At 33.4% G+C, this 23,891-nt stretch overlaps 1 protein-coding gene across 1 annotated transcript in view; it reads right to left on the reverse strand.

Annotated features, from left to right (window-relative positions):
- LOC145297655 (COP9 signalosome complex subunit 6-like) overlaps window positions 1-20,351 on the reverse strand; it is a 45,889-nt gene extending 25,538 nt beyond the window's left edge. Inside the window, exons 1-3 of the mRNA XM_080143820.1 lie at window positions 19,911-20,351; window positions 7,258-7,389; window positions 4,785-4,873 (exon numbers count right to left, since the gene is read on the reverse strand). Of these exons, the coding sequence (XP_079999946.1) occupies window positions 4,785-4,873; window positions 7,258-7,389; window positions 19,911-20,115 (426 nt within the window). The 5' untranslated portion in view covers window positions 20,116-20,351. The remainder of the gene's footprint in view (window positions 1-4,784; window positions 4,874-7,257; window positions 7,390-19,910) is intronic.
- Window positions 20,352-23,891: the final 3,540 nt, after the last annotated feature.

A 23,891-nucleotide genomic window follows, 5' to 3' on the forward strand; every position in this document is an offset into this window, starting at 1 on the left:
CCCGGCACCAAAGGAGAAAGATATGTAACGTCGAAGACGAGAATGGACCAGCAGAGCTCAGCATTCAGTCAGAAGAGAAACACGTGTCAAGCTAAAATAGACACGTGGCAGTGAAAGACTAAGCGGTGCCACAAGTAATGGTAATGAAAACTTTTGTTAAAAAGAGAAAAAATGTGGACCCGGATTTTTATTTCTTTCTAGTTTTTTTATGAATTACTAAAGTAAAGTGTAACTGCCATGTAACATTGTTAGCTTGGTGATAGCAATACACGTGAAAAAATTTAAATGGTTTAAAATATTTCAATATTGGTATATATAGAAAGAGCTTGATAAGCTAAGAAAGAATTTTTTAAAAGTTTTTAAAATCCAATTACAATCAAGGAAGTTATGACTATTTTTATGCCCTGCGTGTTTGGATATTTTCCCCTTTTTAAGACCATATGCATTTTGTCACATTTTTTGCACTACTTTTTCAGTAAAAATGCTATATCTTTGTTAAAACACAAGACTAAGCAATGAAATTTGCAATACATGTGTATTTTGTGCAAGGAATCTGAATATGCTATTGAAAATCTCCAGAAATGAATGGTTTCCAAATAATCTGCAGTAAATTCACATAAATATGCTGCGATTGCTTAAAAATGCCATGTATTCATTAAAAGAAAAGAAGTTGGAGAACTCAAAGTTTAGTTGTAATGCATTTTATGTGCCAAAAACTGAAATCGAAATCTATGATTGGTTAAAAATGAATATATTACAATATTTCTTTGGTATTATTATAGATTAATACCTTCTGTTACCCCTCCCAATCTGACCACCTCTCCAAAATATGTGATTCTACCTTTATAGACAATTGCATGTGAACAACTTGAAAAACTAATAAAAGATAACCAAAAATTATTTTAGAATTTAATGTAAAATGATTTCCCATTTTGAATCATTTGAGCGTTTTAAGGCAGTTATCCCACCCCCTTTTTTCTATGATAGATAAATCCTGGGTGTTTTTTTTTTTGTTTGTTTTTTTTTCTAATGCGTGGTTTTAAGAGGGTCTTTGTGCAATTATGAGAAGGTAGGGAGGTTGCCACTCTGATTGTTGGTTAATGATAGGGCTAAGGAAAATTATGTGTGAACATCCTGAAGACTTGATAGAAACAAAACAAAAACAATTTTAGAATTTAGAGTGGGGTTGGTTTCACATAAATGTGAAATAATTCACCATTTCAAGACGATCCTAGCGTTACAAAATCTTACCAAAAATGCTGTTTTATGATGTTCACATTTTTATCACTTTATTTGCTTAAAACTCTAAAATTATATAATGTATGTTATTATTTACCAATTCATTTGAAAGTATATTCATTTCTGAACAAAATGGTAGTATTTTGAAGACTTAAAGTGCTTTGGTTTTTAAAATATGACTATTTTAGCAGAAACCCCTTGAAATCTGTGATTATCCAAAGCGTTTCAACGGCCATGTGTATTGCTAATAGCATTGGTGCACAGGTAAGTGTATCAGAAATTTCGTGAAAATAGTGAATAATTCCACCCCATCTTTCCAAGCTTATAACTCCTCGAAAAATGTAATTCAAACCCTAATTTTTTTTTCAATTAAAGGAGCAAGGACCAAGGTTTCATTAAAAAAACAAAAAACAAAAAAAAAACAATGTTTTTTTTTTAAAAAAAGGTTTTAAACTTTGAACTTTACAGGTAAATTTCTAAAAAACGGGGGTTTTTTTGTTTTAAATTTGAATATATTATTTATTGACCTTTTCTCTTCAATTTGTGATATATAAGACTTTGAAACATAAATTAATTATTTACTTTTTAATAGAAACTTGAAAATGGGGGGGGCGTGAATTTAAAAAAAAACGTTTGTCTAAAATATTATATTCGGTTTATTGGAAAGAACATAAAATTTCACATTGACCCTGAAAATATCGTAAAAATAGAATCAATAGAAAAATTTTGAAAAAATATTTCTATTACTTTTAAAACAACTTTAATAGTTTATTTTGGAAGTATAATCCATAAAGAAAATAAATAACCCACTTTTAACAGAGAAATTACGAGATTTTTACATTTTATTTGCAGTTTCGTGTTAGGGGTGTCAAAAATTCCTACAAAAATTCTGATACACCTAGTGCACAGGATGAAAAAAATGCTGGTGTAATTGCAAGAATTAGGATGGGATGGAGTTCAGGTAACTTCTAACATTACTGACCAGCAAAACATTAATCGTGTCGACGAAACGAAGTCATTTCAGACGTGTATGCAATGTGATGCCGCATAGAAGTGAAACTTGACCAGTGAAGGTTGAGGACATGCATTGCATGAAGAGATATGATATGAGAAGGATACAATGGATGTGTGATGAGAGTCTTAAAGACATGCTTAGTTCTGATGACCTTAGAGGAAAATTAAATCTGTACACGTTAATGGAGAAGAACTAACTTCAATAGTATGGCCATGTTGAAAGAATGGATGAGTTTTGGGGTTAGTGGATGTGAAGGTATTAGATTCAGTTCACAAGGAAAAGTAAAGAAAAAATGTGAGGAAATGCTAAAAATAGATCTGAAGAAAAGAGAGATAATTAAAGACTTGGTCAGAGATAGGTTACTTTGGAAGTCGATTTCTTAAGACTGTCCAATGTATACCTGCATATAAAACGGATGTTAAACTGAACACGATGATGATGAAAGGACAAATGGATGAATAAAAACTGAGAAATGAGAGCTTTGAAGAGATTAGCATATCTATGATAGCTGTGGAAGTTTTGATGCAAGGTGAATATGATACTTTATCTTGAGGTGTATATTGGCAAAGGCAGCAAGTATTCCAGATACCTTACAGCCTGACTATATGTGAGATACATGTGGCAGACCATATCTGTTGAAAGCTGATCTACTCAGCCACATGAGATCTCAATGGCAGTAATTATGCAAAAAACAAATGGGGGGCAACTAAAACCAATTGTCTTGTGGGTCATATCTGCAGCAAGATTTGTAAATTATGTAGAGGAATTTTCTACAGAAAATTATGGTTAGGAATTTAGCTAACATGTTTGAAGAAATTACACCATAAAGAGTCTTTGCAACATGCCTCTCCCTTCATAATACCCCTGCAACTTATGTCCTCGATAGTAGCCCCCTACTTCAAAGTGGCACTGTGCCTTGTTTGGGGTGAAAATTGAATAAAAAAAGCTAGTTTAAATTTTCTTTGAGGTTGCTGGGGAGTTTAGGCAGTATGCTTCTTGGAGCAAGTTGGATCCCTGGGGGCTTTTAGCCAAAGAACTTATGTATTTCAACTTGGTGAGGTAAACATTTCATTCTGCAAGTCTGCTAATCAGTCTTGGAGGGGGGAGGGGGGTACCACTAATATAAAAAAAAAAATAAATACATAAAAATAAATTAAAAAAAACATTATTTGCTTATAAATTGAACTTGTGGTTTTTACTTTGGAAGGAAAATTCCTTTGTTGTAGGGCTGATTGGATCAAGCAACAACTTTGAACCAGCACAGCAGGTGGGATGATAATGACCAGTGCAGTGAACACACATGAAACGTGTTCATATCCATTAGAAACTATCAAAAAAGACAAATCAACTATTTGAGATTACAACATCCAGATGTCACAACTAATCGAACTACTACTCTATGCCAACAAAACACATCTGTTATGCATGCAACAAGGATTTTTTGAAGAGACAAGTTACTGTTTATGAGAAGGAGACCAGTAATTTGTTGGGATCAAAGAATTCTCAAGGGTAGTGCTGCAATTGAAGTACCCATTCCAGGACAGGTTCAAAATACGGAGAAATCCTTTAATAAATGCATAATAGTTAACACACACCTGCTCAAAAGATACAAAACCATAAAGTTGGAGACGGAAACTGTAAATAAAGTTCACGCAATTAAAATTATTTTATTTACATCCTTTCTAAGAGGTTAGACCCAAGGTTAAGTGTGGTTGAACTACATTCAAACAGTACATCCAAGTTTTCAGTCTGTGTTATTAGCTACTGTCACCATTTGAACAACCAACAACTTAAGTTATGAATTTAGAAATATTTTCATTGTGTGTAGTCAATTTATTTTGAAAGACTTTGAAATGTTTGAAATTTGACCAAATTTTGAGAATGTATTTACTTTTGTGCTGTCTATATATGTCAGACATGAGCCAAAACCTGGATCAAGTGGTAGAAATGGTCTTAACCAACTTTATCGTTACTATAAAAGAGTCCATCTGTTCCTACGTGTTCCTAAGAATGTATACATGCTGAAACGAGAGTACTCATGTATCAACCACGTGTGAATGGTCTGCTTTTCTGTCCAAAATAGACAGGTTTAATGGAAGTCAACAAGGCATTTTAGCGATAGAGACTAGCATTAAAAAATATTGTTGTATAGAAGAGTATACCATTTAACAAAATTCCAATAATGAGCATGTTTTTCAGAGATCAGATTTGAAAACAGAGTTGTTGAAGAAAAGAGTATTTCATGATAAAAATCTGTTGACAAATGTTGCATTAAATATGCTGTGAACAGAGAAAAATACACCACAATGTTCCATCAACAGAGATCATCTAACCCCTAACATTTTAAGTTGATTTTTCTTGGGGTGGGAGGTTTTCTCAGAAATTTCTTAAGACACCAGACTCCAAAAATACTTAAATCAATTGAAAATTGTTAAAGCCTGTGAAAATACAGTTTTATGCTTGGAAAAGTGTTAATTTGAAAGGATCAATTTAGAGGATGAAAATTATTAGGCCAATTGTGTTAACTTACCTGCCTATGTATCTTGATGTCACTAATATTTGGAGCGCCTCCAGTTGTGTACCAACCAAGGAAATCCATTTCACTAAAAACCTGTTTAACTGAAGTAGGAAACATGACTGAAGATACAACTGAATTCAAGGTTAGGAAAAAAATAAAAAATTTTTAAAGATAAATTTTATAAAAATAATGTAATAATTATCACTATAGAAAACACATTCTTCAAGCCGACTTTAACATAACATTATTGGACTCTTGGCTACCAAGGCGACCAGCTTTGTTTTAGATGCAAGCATTTGCATTTTTAGTAACACAAAAGATGAAGGATTTTATGCTTAGAATAGAAGTGCTGCTCACCTTTAGTTAACAGTTTCTGGAATTTCTTTATTATAGCTTGGAATATTATGCAAACAGAACTTTTATCTTTATCCAGTTGATATTTTAATAAACAAATGTAAACATCAGTATGAAGTCTTAGTTTCCATCAAGATCAGCATGCAGATACGGTTAATATTAGAAAAAGTCTGGAAGCAAAGCATCAAAAACTACAAATAACAAACTATTAATATAAGATAAGAAGCCCCCCCCCCCACCCCTTTAAAAAAGTAATCACTGTTCAGTATAATAAAACAAGTTCTTGTTTCTATAACTTTTTTATTTAAAGAAACTAAAGAAAAGTCGAAAAATATGATAGGAAAAATTTTTTTAAAAATAATATTTTAACAATTATATTTTTCCGATTAGATATTGTGTTTTCTGAATTTTTAAGATGAGAATTAATAATTTGTATGATGTGGCATAACAGATAAAGTACAAAGTAAAATTTAATTTTAAGTGATGCTTTTCGAGGTTGAAGGTTCAATCTTCAGTGCAGACAATACTAAGAATACAACTCCAAATTACTCAGTCATAGCTGATAGAACGAGAGCACGCTACCCAGTGAATTAAATAGAGTGTTCCATTTAAAAATTTGTGCAGATCCCAGAGTTCAACAAGATACACCTGAAGATGGTGAGATTTTTCAACTGAACCGTTGTGAGAGTAACACTGATGATGACAACCGTGTCTGAATAATACAAATAATACATATCTTTGGTTTGTTTTATGGCATGTCATACTTGATGCTGAATTCAGAGTTTTGTAGAAGTTTGTATGCTTAAAGGTTTTACTATCATCCAATGTTTCTTTGTTGTATCTGCATTAACTTGCCATTTATGAAATGTAGATACAGTTCAACGGCATACTCAAAACAGATTGTATTTAACACATGGATAGGACCTTAACAACTACTACTACTTCAGAGTGGACATGAGGGGCATGACAAAAGGCTGACTCCACACTCAAGTTCTTAAATTAGGAACTCACCACTGGGTTTGACCTTTCGACCATTCTTGAAACAGATTTTCACTTGCAATAATGTTTATGTTTGTTTTTCCAACGAAAATATGCCAGTTTACATAATCGATTAATATGAAACTTTATATCTATTTATATAAAGTTAGGTATATTTGTATACAGGATTCACTCCTAAACATTTACTGATCATTAGGAACTTTAGAACAAAACTGCTAGGTGTAAGCAATCCAAATGTGGACTATATTTAGTTGAATAGAATTTTATGCAAAGGAAGCAAAAAGATGGAAGCTTTTCATGAAAATTAAAATACCTCAGATTTAAAAAAAAAAAAATTCTATCAAATATTAGACATGAATAATCACATCCACAAATTTCAGTTTCTTTGAAGTATTTTATTTGCATTGAATTTGATTCATTGTATATTGATTTTAATCTTTGTAAAGGAGCATAAAAGTAGTGCAAAACTTATGCTAAATAAATATTCTTTATCTAGAAAGTTCTTCATATTTACTTTGCAGAAATTTTCAGACAATGCTTGCTATTCACATGAGTTAAAGCATAGAAATGCAATTTTCAACAGTTTTAATAATGACTTTTCAGCTTGCATAGACAAGGATTTCAGTTAGTTGCAAATAAGATGTCATTTGACATACAAACTGAAATACACAAAAGGACTATTACATACTGAGGGCGAGATGCAGCAGGCCTGAAACAGGCAACAACATAGGTTGTTAACAATGAGGATGGTATTAATTCCAGAAATAACAAAGTCAAAAGGGGGTAGGGGATCATCGGTACATGACCACTACTTACCCACCCAACGAAAATTTGGTTGTATCAGGAGGGGGTTTTCTTCACTTCCATGAAGATTAAGAGTGGATCTTGCCAACCTTAAAATTGACTGTTTACACTTGGTGGTAAGTGAAGGTCAATATTGCCAATTCAAAAATATGGTAGTAAGGGATTAAATTTATCGACATTGTTATGAATTATGCTTTAGAAGAAAAGGGAAAGACAAACTGAAAATTAAAACAATGAAACAAGATTTTTAAAAAGGGAGAGGGGGGGGGGTAAATCGAGCTGGTATAAAAATTGATGTTGTAAAATCCGAGTAGCCTATGTCACTTACATTGCTCTTCTTTTGTTTTGTAATAATCCATGTTAATGACAATTTGTTTATTGACTTGATCAAATGCTAACTCAAAAGAGTTCATCACTTCAAGATTCCGATCTTTCTGTTGACCAATCAGAGCCCCAAGAACTGAAAAAGAATTAAAAAAAAAAATTAAAAAAAAAAAAAATTACAATTTTGAACAATTAAACAAAATTCAAGATTCAACAAGACTTATATAAAAATGAAAACAATGATATTTTAATATGAGTTTCATTCTTACAGGTTGCTTCTTAAATGTTAAGGTTTTAAGCATCAGGATTAGTATTCTTAATCCGCCACTCTATAACAAAGACCAATGTGTGTGTGTGTGTGTATATATATATATATATATATATATATATATATATATATATATGTGTGTGTGTAATTCCATCCCATCACACCAAAGTTAACAAGTAAAGCACATGACTGTAGACTTCAGATAAAAACCATTTCAAGTGGAAAGGGGTAACAAGAAAATAAATAGCAACATAACCGACTAGCTCAAATTTACCCACTGCCTGAAACAAATTCAGAAAGAAATTCTCCACTATAATAAAAAGTCAATGGTGCATGTTTTATTTTCTTTAGATTATTAGAAATGATGATTTATATATGAAAAATTAAATTAGGGAGGTAATTTTATTATTTTATGAACATTTTAGTAATACAAATGAATAGCAAATGCAAACGCTTGCAAAGTATATTTTCACCATTTTTTTTTTCTTTTTATAAACAGAGGTTGTACATTATATTACATTAAACATGTTAAGGGCTCTTTGTGCCAGAGCATGAGCTTAAGTATTTATAATTCGTATTTGTCTACATGATACACCTAGCATCTCAAGGGTTCCTAATATAGGAACATTTTGTTACCTATGGCATTTGGTATCTAAATAATGCATGCCAAATTTTGTGTAATTTTCTCCAACACTATTGAAGCCATAAAAGCTTGTTTTTTATTAGCATTACCATTTTTACTCATGAGGATGACGACATACCAAACATGTCAAGAATACTTTATACCAAATTTGATTCAATTCTGTCAAGCAGCTTTGGAGCTTATAAATAAGCAACAGATAGACTAAAAAAAAAAAATACCCAAGATTTCTTTGCTAAGATTTATAATTCAAGCTGTTAACGTATCAACCAGACTCTTGAAATTAAAAAAGTATCTTCCACTAGAATTATTAATGGTTCATCTCTAAAATTTGACTAACTAGCATTTAAACTCACATATCAAACCTAGATTCTAGCTAGCCAATTTTCATGAATAATGTATGTTTTAATACGGAATTCAATTTTGCAATTTTTTAATATGTAGAAGTTTTTCTTAAAAAGAAAAATCAGCCAAGGGAAATAACTCGGTCTTTTAGTAAGGGTTATTGTTCCTTAATTTGCATTTTTTTTTTTTTAATTCAATGTTTACTGTTATATTTGGATTTTTTCCTTTATAAACAAAAGCAAAGATCCATTTGTATTTTTGACACTAATGAATTATTGTTCTTATGTATTGCTTAATTCTTATTAAAACCAGGATCATTTTTAGTTTATACTAAAAATGTGTTATGTTTCTGAATTTTTGAGATGAGGATTGATAATTTGGATTATTTGAACTACTGTTCTCATCCTGATGTTGGCCGACAGAACGAGAGTATGTTACCCTCACGAATTAAATAAAGGGTTTCATTAGAAATTCCATGCAGAGTTCCATGCCCACCAGAAAGATTTCCTGAGTATAACAAGATACACCAAAAAGTTGGAGGTTGCATGGGTCAAAACATTGGGAGAATAACACTCAACATAAAAACAATAGTTCAAATACATAAAAATGTGCGGTTCTAAAACATAAAAATATGAAGGTCATTTTCTAGGGTTTCTGCCATTGTTACATTATCCAAAACATTGTGAAAAATAACACTGAAGACCGTACGGCAATTCGAACTCTCATCTCAAAAATTCAAAAACAGACAGAGCTTTGAAAAAATTTTGTATTGCCAGCTGGACTTAGGATTAAAATAATAGGGCTGTGTTTTGAATAACATAACACTGACATCTGTATGTGAATGCTAACGTGGGGCAGAATACCGCTCAGAAATGCGGAAAAACATTACTGTTGGTTACATAAATTTTTAAAGAAATAGAATTAGGAAATTAGTTAAAGACAATTTATTTTGGTTTGTGACTTATTTAAAAAAAAAAAAAAAATTAATATGAGATAAGCTTATGAATATACCATAAATATTAATTGTGAGTTCAGTAAAATCACAGAAAGGTACCTAACCAGCTGTTCAGAGAATATTTTGCTCAGAACAGATATTTACAGTAATTTAGTATGCTTATGAAAATTAAAGATTTGATAATGCAAACAGATAAAATAAATTGCTTTTGATTAATTTCCCAAGTGTATTTCTTTTAAAATGAATTATGTGCAAATAGTAAGGTTTATGGAAATCTGTAACAATATCCATGCAAATTGATGATTTCAAAGAAACATTTTAGAATTTATGCAGAGAAAGTTTGGTGAAAGTGCAATACACTATCAACCTTTAAAAAGTTGATTTACAGGGGTCTCTTTTGAATGAATATCACATTTAAAATTGTTGCTGACAAGTAGTTTTTATGATATTTAAGACCTTTATATTATCCAACGTATTCCATATTGTTTTCATGTGCGCAAAAATGAACATGGCGACCAGTAAAAACTACAGAAAACACTGGATAATAAAGGTCTTAATATCATAAAAATTACTTGCCAGTGACCATTTTAAACGTGCTATTACTTCAAAACAGACCCAAATATTCCTCAAAAGCAACTTTTTAAAGGCAAATCCTTTAGCTGGTACTATATCACACTTTGATCGAAAGTTCTGTAATCAACGGCAGGCTATTTTCAAATAGATTTAAGATGTGAATAAAATTTGGTACTGGTGCACTTATTGAACCGTGCTGAAGTAAATTTTGAAAACCATTCTTAACATGTAGAGAGGGGGGGTGTTTTGTAACTAATCTGTATTTTCACCTAACAATTTAATAAAAAAAAATATTGTAAAACTTTAATTTAACTTGAAAATACTATTTTAAGGAGAGTGTGGTTCAATAAGTGCACTAGCAGCTAAAATTTAAATTTTAACTTAAGTCATAAAACACATGTCCTTCCTTTACCCTAAGCCTTTATAGGGTGACAATATAAAAAATAAATGATAAATAATCAAACACCAGAAAAGGTGTGCATGACATGAATATGAGAGGACTGTGAAACTTTAATTTATAATCTTGAAATCCTTAAAGTTCAATTTCGTGCCAACAAATAAAAATCAAATAAATAAAAATCACAAAAGATAGTCAATACGAATATTACATGAAGTGAATAGTATCAGTAAGTAAAGAATTGCCTTTTAGAAAGGTTTTATTAACTGTAAAATACACGCACGCTCTTGAAAGGATCGAGCGGGAAAATGAAACAGAGGGCGCTTTTATTATGAATGTCAATCCCAAGGGGGATAACTCTTAACAACAAATTAAATCATAACATTTTCCCCGTCCTAAAGTATTCAAGTAAGGGGTAATTAATTATAGACAAATTTTTTTTTTTTTTTTTTTACAATCACATAAGAATCATTTTATTTACAAATAACATATGAACCCAAACTGCAGTTTTTTCAGTATTTAGTCACAAAATCCTTATATTTACTAGGGAATTGTCGAACTCGGGACGACCTCCGCACAGATTGGCAGGAATGCTGATTTTCAGTATTATTTTTTAGTGAAATCTGATTTTCTTCAAGATCAGACGATTGATTTTTGTCTTCCTCATGACCAATGTTTTCATTAGTAGAAGGTTCAAATAAAGTCTCTGAAGTAGTAGGATTATTATTAGAGTTTTCTTCATTTGATGAGTTTGGAGCTAAGTCTCGAACGTTGACAGTGGTTTCAGTACCAGAAGGTAGTTGAACATAAGCGTAGTGGGGGTTGACATCTATTAGGGTGGCAGGCGTTACAGGAGGGTCATGTTTACTTGTTTTAGTGTGGTTTCTAATATATATTGGGCCTGGTTTAACCCAAGAAGGAATTGAAATTCCGGAAGCAGATTTACGACTATATTTAAATAGTCTATCATGGGGAGTCATATTAGTGGCAGTACAAAGTAATGATCTAATTGAATGAAGTGCGTCCGGTAGTATGTCTTCCCAATAAGGTAGTTTCATTTGATTAGAATGTAATGTTGTTTGAATGGCCTTCCATAAGGTACCGTTGAGTTTTTCAATCTGTCCATTACCTTCAGGATGATATCTACTTGTTTTAGAAGTAGCAATTCCTTTTTTGTGTAAAAAATCCTTTATTTCTCTTGCTAAGAAATCAGAAGCACGGTCAGTATGTATCATGTCAGGCAAACCAAAAATTGAAAAGAGTTTGTTTAGATAGTGGATAATGGTTTTGCTTGTCATATCTCTGCAAGGAAAAGCGAAAGGAAAACGGGAATACTCATCAATTAGAGTAAGTAGATATTTGTTGCCATGTATAGAAGTAGGTAGAGGGCCTTTAAAATCAAGATTTAATCGTTGAAAAGGTAATATGGCTTGAATGAGAGTCCCTCCATTGGTATTGGCGAATTTGGGTTTCAGTAATTGACAGGATGAGCAAGAGTCAGTAATATTCTTAATTTGATCCAAAGTAAAAGGGAGGTTCCTCGTTCTTATAAAATGGCTTAGTCTTGAAACACCAGGATGACATAATTGTTTATGTAAATCACGAAGATCTTGTAGATTGTAAGTAAGAGCAGAGATGCGAGAGAATGTGTCAGCAGCAATATTTTCAGGTCCAGGTCGATAAACTATAGTGAAATTGTATTGGGATAATTCTATACGCCAACGACATATTTTGTCATTCTTAATTTTTGATTTTCTTTTATTGTCGAATATGAAGCTGATGCTCTTCTGATCTGTGATGACTTTAAAGTGCCTGCCGAGTAGAAAATGTCGCCACTTACGGAGAGCTTCTACAATAGCGGCTGCCTCTTTTTCTACTGCATGGTGCTTAATTTCGTTAGTATTGAGAGTTCTTGAAAAAAATGCAATAGGACGACCTTCTTGATTTAGTGTTGCAGCAATGCAATAGTTACTAGCGTCCGTTTCTACTTCAAATTCTTTATTTGGATCTACCGTTATTAAAGTGGCGTCTTTTAGATCATTTTTCAATGTTTGAAAAGATTTTAATACAGATGGAGGTAGTGGAAATTCTTTGTTTTGATTTAGTAATAAAATTTTATCAGAAAATTTTTTAATGAATTTGCAGTAATAGGAAAACATTCCAACTATTCTTTTTTGAGATTTAAGATTCAGCGGAGGTGGCATTTCGAGTAATGGTTTTAGTCTTTGATAATCGGGAGCTATTTGATTATTTTCTATGGTGTAGCCGAGTAGAGTAATAGAACTAGAAGAAATTATGCTTTTATTTTCATTTAAAGTGATGTTATATTGTTTAGCAATTTTGTAGAATTTTTGAAGATTGTAATCGTGTTCTTCTTGATTTTTTCCGCATATAGTTACGTTATCAACATACACAAAGGTATCGGTTAGATTTTCTTTTTCTATAATATAGTCTATGCTCCTCTGGAAAGCACTTACTCCATTGGTGACGCCAAAAGGAAGACGAGTAAATTGAAAAAGTTTGCCACTTACTTCAAACGCAGTGAATTTACGATCAGCATGATTTATAGGTATTTGGTGATAAGCAGATTTTAGGTCGAGAGTAGAGAAGATGTTATATTGAGCGATGTCGTCTACCATCTTATTGATATTAGGCATTGGGTAAGCGTCTAGTTCCGTGAATCTATTAATGGTATCGCTGTAGTCGACTACCATTCTTTTCTTATGATTCTCATTCGAAGTTACAAGAACTTGCGCTCGCCACGGAGATATCGAAGGTTCAATTATGCCTTCTTTCAACATTCTAGCAGTCTCTTCTTTTATGAATTTGTTGGCGGCAAAAGTGTAACGTCGGGATTTTGTCGCAATAGGAGTAGTATGAGGAGAAAGATTAGAAAAGAGAGGAGGGGGTGGAACGTTTATGGTAGGAAAAAAATTATTCGTGTTTATAGCTCCAATTATAAGTTTGTCTCTAGGACCGTCGAATTTAAGTGTTACTTTTTTATATTTTTTTAAAATATCTTTTCCGATTATTAAATCAATAAAAAGGTTTTCAATGATTTCAATTGTTATTCCAGAATGGGTTTTATCTTTCAGTATTAAATCCACGACAGCTTCGCCAGTTATTTTAGCATGTTGATCGGAAGCAGCCAGAGCTATAGTTTTGTTTTTAGGTATTGTGAAGAGTTTAAGTTTTTTAGCAGTATTTTCATTAATGAATGTTTTTACACTGCCGGAGTCCACCATAGCGTTCACGAAGTGCCCGTTAATTTGGCATTGAGTGAATGTGACATCTTTGGAGTTAGTTCCTAGTCAGGATAGAGAAGGTGAGGGGTAGTCAGAGTCGTCATAAAGAACAGCAGTATGAGTGTTAGAAATAGAAGATTTACACACTTTAGCCCAATGACCATTTTTTTTTGCATTTTTTACATTCAGCGTTTCGTGCAGGACATAAATATCGAGGATGACGTGATTTTCCACAGAAAAAACAAACCCCTTTTGGATGCATATTTTCTTTAGTCACAGCTATACGATTGTAGCACGAAGGATTATTTGTAGCTGCTACAGTAAAGTTATTTGCGTAGCTTATCGAATGCTTTTCTGCTTGTTCAAGAGATCTGGCCGTGGCATATGTGTCTTGTAAAGTCAGGATGGGTTTTTCTAACAGTCGTTGTCGGATGGACGAAGAAGAAATTCCACCGATGAAAGCTTCCCGAATGTATTGATTTTTGTTTTCTTCAGCAGAAACCGCTTCGAAGTTACATGTTTTGGCAAGCATTTCCAATTGTAGTATGAAGGCATCTATATTTTGTGTTGTTTGTTGCTTCGTCGTCATCAATCGATATCTATTATAAACAATATTTTCAGGTTTTAAATAAGCGGCGTCCAATGTTCTTAATGCACTATCGTAGTCGGTTTTATCGCTTATTAAATCGAAAACAGAGGCTGAAATACAATTAATCAAGGCAAAGAAATTATCTGAAGTGTTTTCGATTAATCTGTTATTATGTGAGCGGATATAATTCTGGAGGGTTAATTTCCAATGCCTATAGGATTTTTCGGAGTTAGGGCATGTAGGTTCCACCTCGAATCTGTCGGGACGTAAGATTCGATCCATTATTTTTTTTTTTTTTTTTTTTTTTTTTTTTTACAGTTAATAAAATTGAAGTGAATAGTATCAGTAAGTAAAGAATTGCCTTTTAGAAAGGTTTTATTAACTGTAAAATACACGTACGCTCTTGAAAGGATCGAGCGGGAAAATGAAACAGAGGGCGCTTTTATTATGAATGTCAATCCCAAGGGGGATAACTCTTAACAACAAATTAAATCATAACATTACAATTTCTCAAATTTTACTTAGGTACAAAAAATAACTTTTAGAAAAACCGACAAGCACTGCAAATAAATAAATGTTACCAAAAGCAAGGTAAGTTATTCTTCTACCTACCAGTATAAGTCTTTTTTTAGTCTCGATAATGGCTCAAAAATCAAGAAATGAACCCAATAAATGTTGCTGTCACAGAATAATAACTTATCTTGCCTTTGGTAACATTTATTTCTTGACCACTTATGGCTCGTTATATCTATAGATAGATATAAACATGTCTAAACTGATAATTGGTCAAAATAGGGTACCAATTTATTTTTATAAAGGAAAGTTGGGGGTGGAAACTAAGCAAACAAGCGAGGTAACTTAGTTTGTAATGGACAATTGATTAATTACAAAACAATTCACAGTTACATTTTAATTATTTCTCAAAAAACGACATCTGTTATAAGGCTTGTATTATCTGCAATGCAGACTTGTAGGCATTCGTGAATAATAGTCCTCCCACCTCCCAAGTTTGTAAATGATAAAGATGCTTCTACAAAAAAAAAATAAATAAATAAAAATAAAAGCGACAGTTTGATTTTTTTTTTTTTTAAATAAGATTGCAGAAACAGGGTACATAACTCAAGATTGTTTATTTTAGAAAGTATATGTTAGATCATTTTCAATTTTTGCTTATTGTTCGTTATTTAATTACTTTTTTATTAAAATAAAAAAATAAAAATAAAAAATTTTTTTTTCATAAATTCATGAAAACAGAACTGGAAAATATTCAAATTTTTATTAAATTACTGTTTTTGCTGTTCGTTATTTAATTAAATTGATATTTCCAAACCGATTTTATTTTATTAAAGTTTTTTGTTTAGTTGATTTATCTCCCTTGTTTCACGATATATCTCCATTGTTTGATCTGCCGTCTTTCTTTGTACAGGGTGAGGCACAGCAACTAGCTAATTTAAATTTGGTGCCCTAAAGCGATGGTTGTTTCAAGGATAATACGGATGGACTTATTTGAGGGGCTGGGGTTCACAGTTTGGTTCTGAGCGTGTGTTATTTTTTGTTTATTTTTCAAAAACACAGCATGCTCGTCTAGGTGTGTCAGAAACTTTGTGAAAAATATTGAATAATTCGACCCCCTGTCTTTCCAAGCTTATAACTACTTGAAAAATGTAATTCGAACCCTAATTCTTTTTCAATTAAAGGGGCAAGGACCAAGGTTTCATTTAAAAAAAAAAAAAAAAAAAAAAAATACAAACAACGTGGTTTTTTAAAATAAAAAGGTTTTAAACTTCGGACTTTGCAGGTAAATTTCCAAACTGTTCTTTTTTTGTTTTAAATTTGAATATATTATTTATTGATCTTTTATCTTCAATTTGTGATATATAAAACTTTGGCACATAAATTAATTATTTACTTTTTAATATACATTTCAAAATAGAGGGGCATGAATTTAAAAAAGAACGTTTGTCTAAAATACTAGCGAGGGGTACCCAGCGTTACCCGGGTGTTTGTGAAAAAAAACAGGTGCCCGTGAAAAAAAAAATGAAGCGTTGACGCGCAGTTGGAAAATAGTAAAATGTGAAAAAAAAAAAAAAAAAAACAAAAAAACAGGTGTGCGTTTTTGATTGACGTGACGGCGATAGGTATTCAGCAAATAGCATTTTGTGCGGGACAGTTTTTAATGGAGGTCAATAAATCGGTTTGTTTGTTTTTATAAACCCGCTCCCTGTTTATTAGGGGGAGCGTCTCGTCTCGAAATGAAAACTACTGTCTGATATGACGAAGTCGACATTGACCAAACGTTACTTAGTTCTCTAGAGACCACTGGCTTTCGGCCAGTAATTAGAGTCGAGTTTCGCTTTTTGTTTATACCGAAAACCGAATGTAACGCGTGCCGATGCGGGAAATGTGGAATAATTAACGTTTGAAAGTTAATAAAATTAAATAGACAGGTGAACTCCGTGGTTAAGTGTGAGATATTACAATTTATAAAACAGTTTTAAGAAGTTGCGAAGCGAGCGAGCGCTTCTCTGAAAGAAGCCTTTTGTGGACATCGAGGAGAAGCGTACATACATACATACATTTTCGCTTTTATATATATAGATTATATTTGGTTTATTGGAAAGAGCATAAAATTTCACATTGACCCTGAAAATATCATAAAAATAGAATCAATAGAAAAATTTTGATAGATTTTTAAAGTTTAAAAATCGAAAAATACTGAACTCGTAAAATTCAATTAATTTCATTACTGTTTTTTAAAAAATACTATTTCTATTACTTTTTATACAACTTTAATAGTTTATTTTGGAAGTATAATCCATAAAGAAAATAAACAACCCACTTTTAAAAGAGAAATTACGAGTTTTTTATATTTTATTTGGAGTTTCGTGTTAGGGGTGTCAAAAATTCCTACAAAAATTCTGATACACCTAATGCTCGTCAGTGACTTTTGCGGCAGAACTTCCCAGGACATCTCATCTCCTTGAGGAGCAATCTGCATTAGTCAACATGGTTCCCTGATTTATCACCAGGTGACTATTTTTATGGGGATATCTGAAATCAATTGTTCACAACGATCGTCCTAGCATCTTGACTCACCTGAAAAACAACATTCGTTGAGCTGTCGCCAACATGCTTATGCCGGAAAGAGTTGACCAAAACTTTAAATTTAAATGTTTTACTAGTTGCAGTTCAAAGAATTACATATATACCTGCACTGTGTTTTAATTGATATTCCAAATAAGCAAGTTGCTCTGCCCCACCCTGTTCAAGCACCAAAATAAATTTGCGTTAAAATCAAGTAAGTTATCTCCATGTTGACAAAAGGTATTCTATGGTCCTATCAATTGGACGAAAAAAAAAATCTTTAAAAATCCATCCCACGTTTTTTTTTATGATTGATTTAAAAAAAATATAAAATAAAACAAGTAACATCTCGTTTCATAAATATATTTTTACCAGAAATGTTCCAAAGAGATCTTTTGCATCCAGTCGATAGGAACACAAAGCCTTTTGAAAGCCTTTATCAACACGGGGATGCGAAACTATAGGATAAACATCAAGTTCTGACCGTCTTTGTTTACATTCTTCGTCAGCTAATATTTGTGCTTTACGATGAATGCCATGGAAATGTCCCGTTTGAGTAATGTTCACCAGTTTTAAAATATTTGGTAATAGTCAGCTAACATACTTTCAAACTTCCGGTGCGTCTGCTACCGGAAGCGGTGACAATGCAAATCCTTCGCTTTTTTTTCTTATGCCTCTTCCGGTGTATGTACACTTTTTTATTACATTTTTGCGATGGTTCTGTTTTTATTTATAATAACCATTGAAAAATTTTTCGGTGTTATTTTAATTAAGAATTATTTAAAAAATTTTTTTTAATTATTGAAAACACTTTTTGTTAATTTTTTATTGTATATTTTTCAATAATGTCCTTTTCTTATATTTTATTTCAATAAATCGCTTCTTCACAATGGAAATACTGGAGAACAAGTGAAGGAACCGATTTATTTGCCTTGTGACTGCCTCCGGTAGCAGATACACCGGAAGTTAGGCAGTACGTTAAAAGAGTTTCTAAATTATTATGTTATCAATTGATTATCGCCAAGTTCCGCGTGTTTTTTTACTTCCGGTTTCTGCTAACCGTTCTGCCTTACCATGAATATCCTGGGAAAAGTCCCTTCTGATTAATGTTTACCAGCTTTAAAAATAAGCAAACAAAATGTTTTTGTTGTTGTTTGGGGGGGGGGCTTTGTTTTTTTTTTTCGGAATAAAATATTTTAAAACCAGTAAACATTAATCATTTTCCAGGGCATTCATCGTGGAGCAGAATAATCAGCAGAAACGAAAAGTGAATAATAAAAAAATAAAAAAAACATGACACTGGGGGGGGGGCAGTTCTTTTAATGGAATTAAATGACTACTTAACCAATAATCTATAAATTCAAATAGGTTACTTTTGAATTGATACGAGTAAATAATTTTTTTATTTTTAGTATTTTTATCGGCTTTTTTTTTCTTTTGTGTCTACTGTCAAAGAAGTATTTCCAATTCAATGCTGATATAAACAAAGGTAATTATTGGCGCTTCTACAGAAGCGGGACAAGATTTTGTAGTCGATAAATGGAGTTTTCAGATAAAAACAATGGTTTCAACTGATTTTTTTTTTTGTCAATTCTAATAAGTTACAATGGTAGTTTCCAAATTATGTGGTCAGAATTCTGAGAATTACCTGAATATTACTGAATTATTAAACAAAAGTTTTAATCGTGTTAGCAGGTGAAAAATTGCTGTCATCTCGTTTAAATCAAAACGGAAAATTGCCTTCCTTTTGAACTCTGTGTCTTTACGATCGTTTTCATCAAATTCTATTTTTGAATTTTTTTTAATAAAAAACTTTCTACCTCATCTATTTTCATAATTTTTATTATATATAATAATAAAAATACGACAAATGCTTAGATACCATTATTTTCATGTGAAATTCATTCCCAATTGTGTAGAAGCGCTTAATTAGTAATTAATCATAGAATACAACATTAAAATGGCACGCTTAATATTTGGGTGCTTCTGCAGTTTATGAATGGTGCTGAAATACATTATTTAGAAATCCATTCTTAACATGGGGGGGGGGCTTTATTATGTACTTTCACTTAACAATCTAATAAACAAAATATACCGTCAAAATCGAATTTAACTTGAAAATCCTATCTAAAAATAGCGCGGTCCGTAAACTGTAGAGATACTAATATTTGTTGTTTTTACTCGAGAAAATTATAGAAGTCGCGATTTTTGGCACTTCTGTTGTTTAACATTCTCAAGTAAATATAGAAAGCCATTCTTATTTATTTATTTATTTATTTATTTATTTATTAACTCTTCGATTGCACGTACGGAACTCTCCTAATTTGATTGAGAATGTTAAAGTACACTAGTGCCGGATTTTTAGTAGAAAATAAGTTGTTTGGGTGTAAAGTTGAAACTCATTTCAATGTAAATAATAAACGCCCATACATTAATGAACTACTTAAATAGTTCTAGACGAGAAAGTCAATGCTAATAATAATAGCAATTAAAAACATTTTTTTTTTTTTAATTTCGTTTTTGAATATAACGGAGGGGGGTACGAGAAGAAAGAAACTGACCCTGCATCGGTTTGCCCTCCTGTGCCCGTACTCGTGTCCAGTGTTCAGAGATGTTCATGATGACCAGTGGGTGAAGAGACACGGACACACTACCTGCTGTACCGGCCGCTGCAATAACATTACCGTCCATACCATTTTCGAATTCTAAATCAGCCCCGGCGCTGGTACTGGGACACGGTTTGTCTACCTCCATCGAACACGCCATCTTGTGACACCAGAAGAGTCGTAAAACTGTTATGCTTTAGTTTCGTATTATATTATGAACGAAAGAACAGGACACATTTGTTCATAATTATCATATCTATGTGGGTGATATTTTACAAATTAACAATTGTTCGCATTTTGTTTTTGTTTGCTAACAAAATTTTTAATTAATTTTCACAAAACACGAGGCATTATGTTACTCTTTGTCACTCACTGACGATTATCCGCTAGGCAGCTTTTAGTTGCGTATTAACATAACAACAACTAAGATTCTTATGTATAGTTTATTCATGTGCAGAAGTTACAATTTATGTTTTTACAATAAAAGCAAAATTTACAAATAAACAAACTTAGGGATGAAGCTCTATAAGAAACTGGGGGAGGGAAGAGGGATGGGTGCAGGGTATTTCTAAAAGGGCTTAAAAACCTTGGAGATTACTCTTGACTGGCAACATTTACCACAATACTGCATTCACCCTGTGGAGTTAAACCTGCTTAATAAATGAATTCCGCAATGTTTTTGTGTGTTTATATACATTTTTTATAAACAAAAAAAGAAAAAAAGTTCATCTAAAGAATTCATTAGATGAAAAAAGTCTTTGAATTTGTTGGTGTAAAAAAGTTTGTGGTGTAGAGTGAAGGAAAAGCTAGAAAAAAAAAACAAAAAAGAAAAAGATTTGAACAAAGTAAAGTGCCTATTAGGGTATGTTAGTATGGTCCCTCCCGACCCTAATCAAGTATTAGATCACCCACTGTTTTTGGGAAGTGAAAACAAGCAGGATGGTCTCTAGTTGAGATTGGGGTGGTTTAATGTGGGGATGTGGAGAGAAAATATGAGGGAGGGAAAATGGGGGTGGGAGGTGAGCTCTGAGTGGGGGAAGACGTGTGCCATGCTTTATGGTGGAAGCACAAATTTAAACCTGACTCCTCGATGGATGCATAAACTAGTATTATGCACCCACCTCCTAATGTAATTCAGTCGAAGCAACCTCCTTCAATCGCATCTGTTCGAACATGTTTTCCCTCACATATACACACCCACATGTACACGCGCACGCACGTACGCACATATACATAGCCTCATACACACACTCACATTCATGCACACACACACACACCCGAGCTGTGACGTCACTTCCTTTAAAGTGAAAGCCAGACATGCGCACCCAGAACACTAACTCTAGTATAAAAGTTAACAAAACCTGTCAACTCCCTTTTTTCGTCCGGACCAGCGTTCGAGCTGTTTAGTTGACGAACCGACCGCGTGCTCTAACGTCACTCTATCTCACCTTCGCTTTGGTCCATCAAAATAGGCACGTGCACGACGTTCTTCTGAGCTTAACCCTCTCTTTCTACAGGCCGGCTTGCCACTTCGCGTTTCTCTATTGCATTCCCCCTTTTTTTCCACGCGCGTAGTCGTCAACGGCTGAATGAACACGTGTACAATGAAGACTTAATGGAATTTATGTATGTTGCTACTCCTGCTTAAAAGGCTCTGCGAACTGTCTGGCATTGATCTCCTTCCCCACCTCCTTAGGGGTCACGTGAACCAACCTATAAAAACCGTGGGAGATTAGACGCCAGCCTCTTTTCGCTTTTTTGTTTCAACCCTAACTGGACAGTGGTTCTTCGTGCATAGCCCACCCACCCCCCTTCTACTTCACGTTCCCAATTGAATATTTTATTCTTTCCGTCCCAAGACAGTCCTGCGAAGTAAACCAATTATACGACGAAATAGAACAGTTAACCGTCCACATGAAAAGAGCCGGAATTGAGTGATGAACACATTACTAATCGAACTCAAGATAAGTTCTAGCGAAGCACGTTTTCGCAAACCTTCATTCATCTTCATTCTGTATATAGTCTGTTTTCATTATATTGCTCACCCAGTAAAATTGCTTAAATATCGATTGCTTGGTTGTGTTCCCTTCTTACAACCTGTCGTCGCATTTCTGATAAGAACTTAACTACCGAATTGTTGTTGCATTCTCACGTGTGAGAATTGCGCTTTATTTCAGGGTTAAATTATTCCCAACAGACTTTCATTTCTCAACAGAAAATAAACGACATGTTTATTTTATTCCAGCATTTCATTTTTTATTCCTCTACTCCATTTCCTTTTCATGCCACGCGCAAAATGAAATGGTGACCCCTTTTTTTTTAAAATGAAATGAATGATTTTGAACGAAACACGCGGTAAACTAAACCCTTCCACACAAATTCACGGCATGCACAAAAAATAATTTTTCTCTAACAAACAAGCAAACTTGTCGACCACAAGGAGGAACAATTTCAAACCGCGCACACGAAATTGAAATATAAAAATTTCAAAACAAAATGGAACTTCAACAGATGGACTTCTACAACGAAACCATGGCATTAAACATTCAGCAACTTGACCAAAACCGAGACGAGGAATTAGCAGAATTAAAGTCGGCAGTTGAGAAGCTTTCGAAGCAGCTAGCCGACGCACTTCAAACGCGTCAACATTCTCACAGAAACAACGACGCGTGGCGAAATTACAGGCAAAGAAGTTCAAGCAGGAAATGATCCACGTCACGACATAGACAAGATGTGTGTTTCTATCACAGGAGATTTGGCGTCGACGCAAAGAAATGCACTAAACCCTGCGCGTTCAAAAAACCAGCACAGGGAAACAAACCTTCCAGCCAGTAACGACGACGACTGTAGCTGGAGCACACAAAAAAGGTTGTCTATTTTATATCCGAGACAAAATTCACGAATATAACTTTTTAATAGACACCAGAGCGGAAATCAACGTTATACCAACACCGCATGGCCATCTAACAGGGACCCAATTTTTCAATTTACAAGCCGCCAATGGTACAAAAATACCCACTTTTGGCGAAAAAACTTTAAATTTGAACCTTGGAATGCGCAGGAATTTTTTTATGGAATTTCACCATAGCCAGTGTGACTACTCCAATTTTGGGGGCGGACTTTTTAACCCATTTCAACCTGTCTGTCGACATGACTCATCACACATTGACAGACAACGAAACGAAGATTTCAGTGAGAGGAACTACCTCGAAATTTTTAACCACCGGAATCAGCACTGCCTTACCCGAAGATTTACACATCCGCCGGTTACTCCCAAAATTTTCTCAACTTTCCCAGCCATTTAAAAACACAGACCCCATCAAACACAGCGCTAAGCACTATATTAAAACAACAGGGCCACCCGTCTATTCAACCCCCAGACGCTTGAAACCGGATAAATACAAATTGGTAAAATCCGAGTTTCAAAACCTACTCCACATGGGAATAATACGGCCCTCGAAAAGCTACTCCACATGGTACAGAAAGCTGACAAGACCACATGGCGACCGTGGAGAGATTTTAGATGCTTAAATGCAAAAACTGTTCCAGATAGATATCCTATTCCCCATATCCATGACTTCACCAATGGACTCCAAGGTGCCACAATTTTCTCCAAACTGAACCTTGTTAAGGCATATTTCCAAGTTCCAGTCGCGGAAGAAAACATTCATAAAACTGCACTGACCACACCATTTGGCCTTTACGAGTTCCTAAGGATGCCTTTCGGGCTTAGAAACACCTGTCAAACTTTCCAACGTTTGATTGACAAAGTTTTCAGAGGTCTACCATTCATATTCACATATGTGGACGACGTTTTAATCGCCAGCAGAAATCTCGAAGAACACCAGCTACACCTGGAACACACCTTCGAAAGACTGTCACATTTCGGTCTGAAACTAAACACCGATAAATGTGTAATTGGCCATCAGGAAGTTC

This window comes from Euprymna scolopes, chromosome 18, assembly GCF_053919585.1.
Source record: "Euprymna scolopes isolate OS-2025 chromosome 18, ASM5391958v1, whole genome shotgun sequence".
NCBI classification, from domain to species: domain Eukaryota; kingdom Metazoa; phylum Mollusca; class Cephalopoda; order Sepiida; family Sepiolidae; genus Euprymna; species Euprymna scolopes.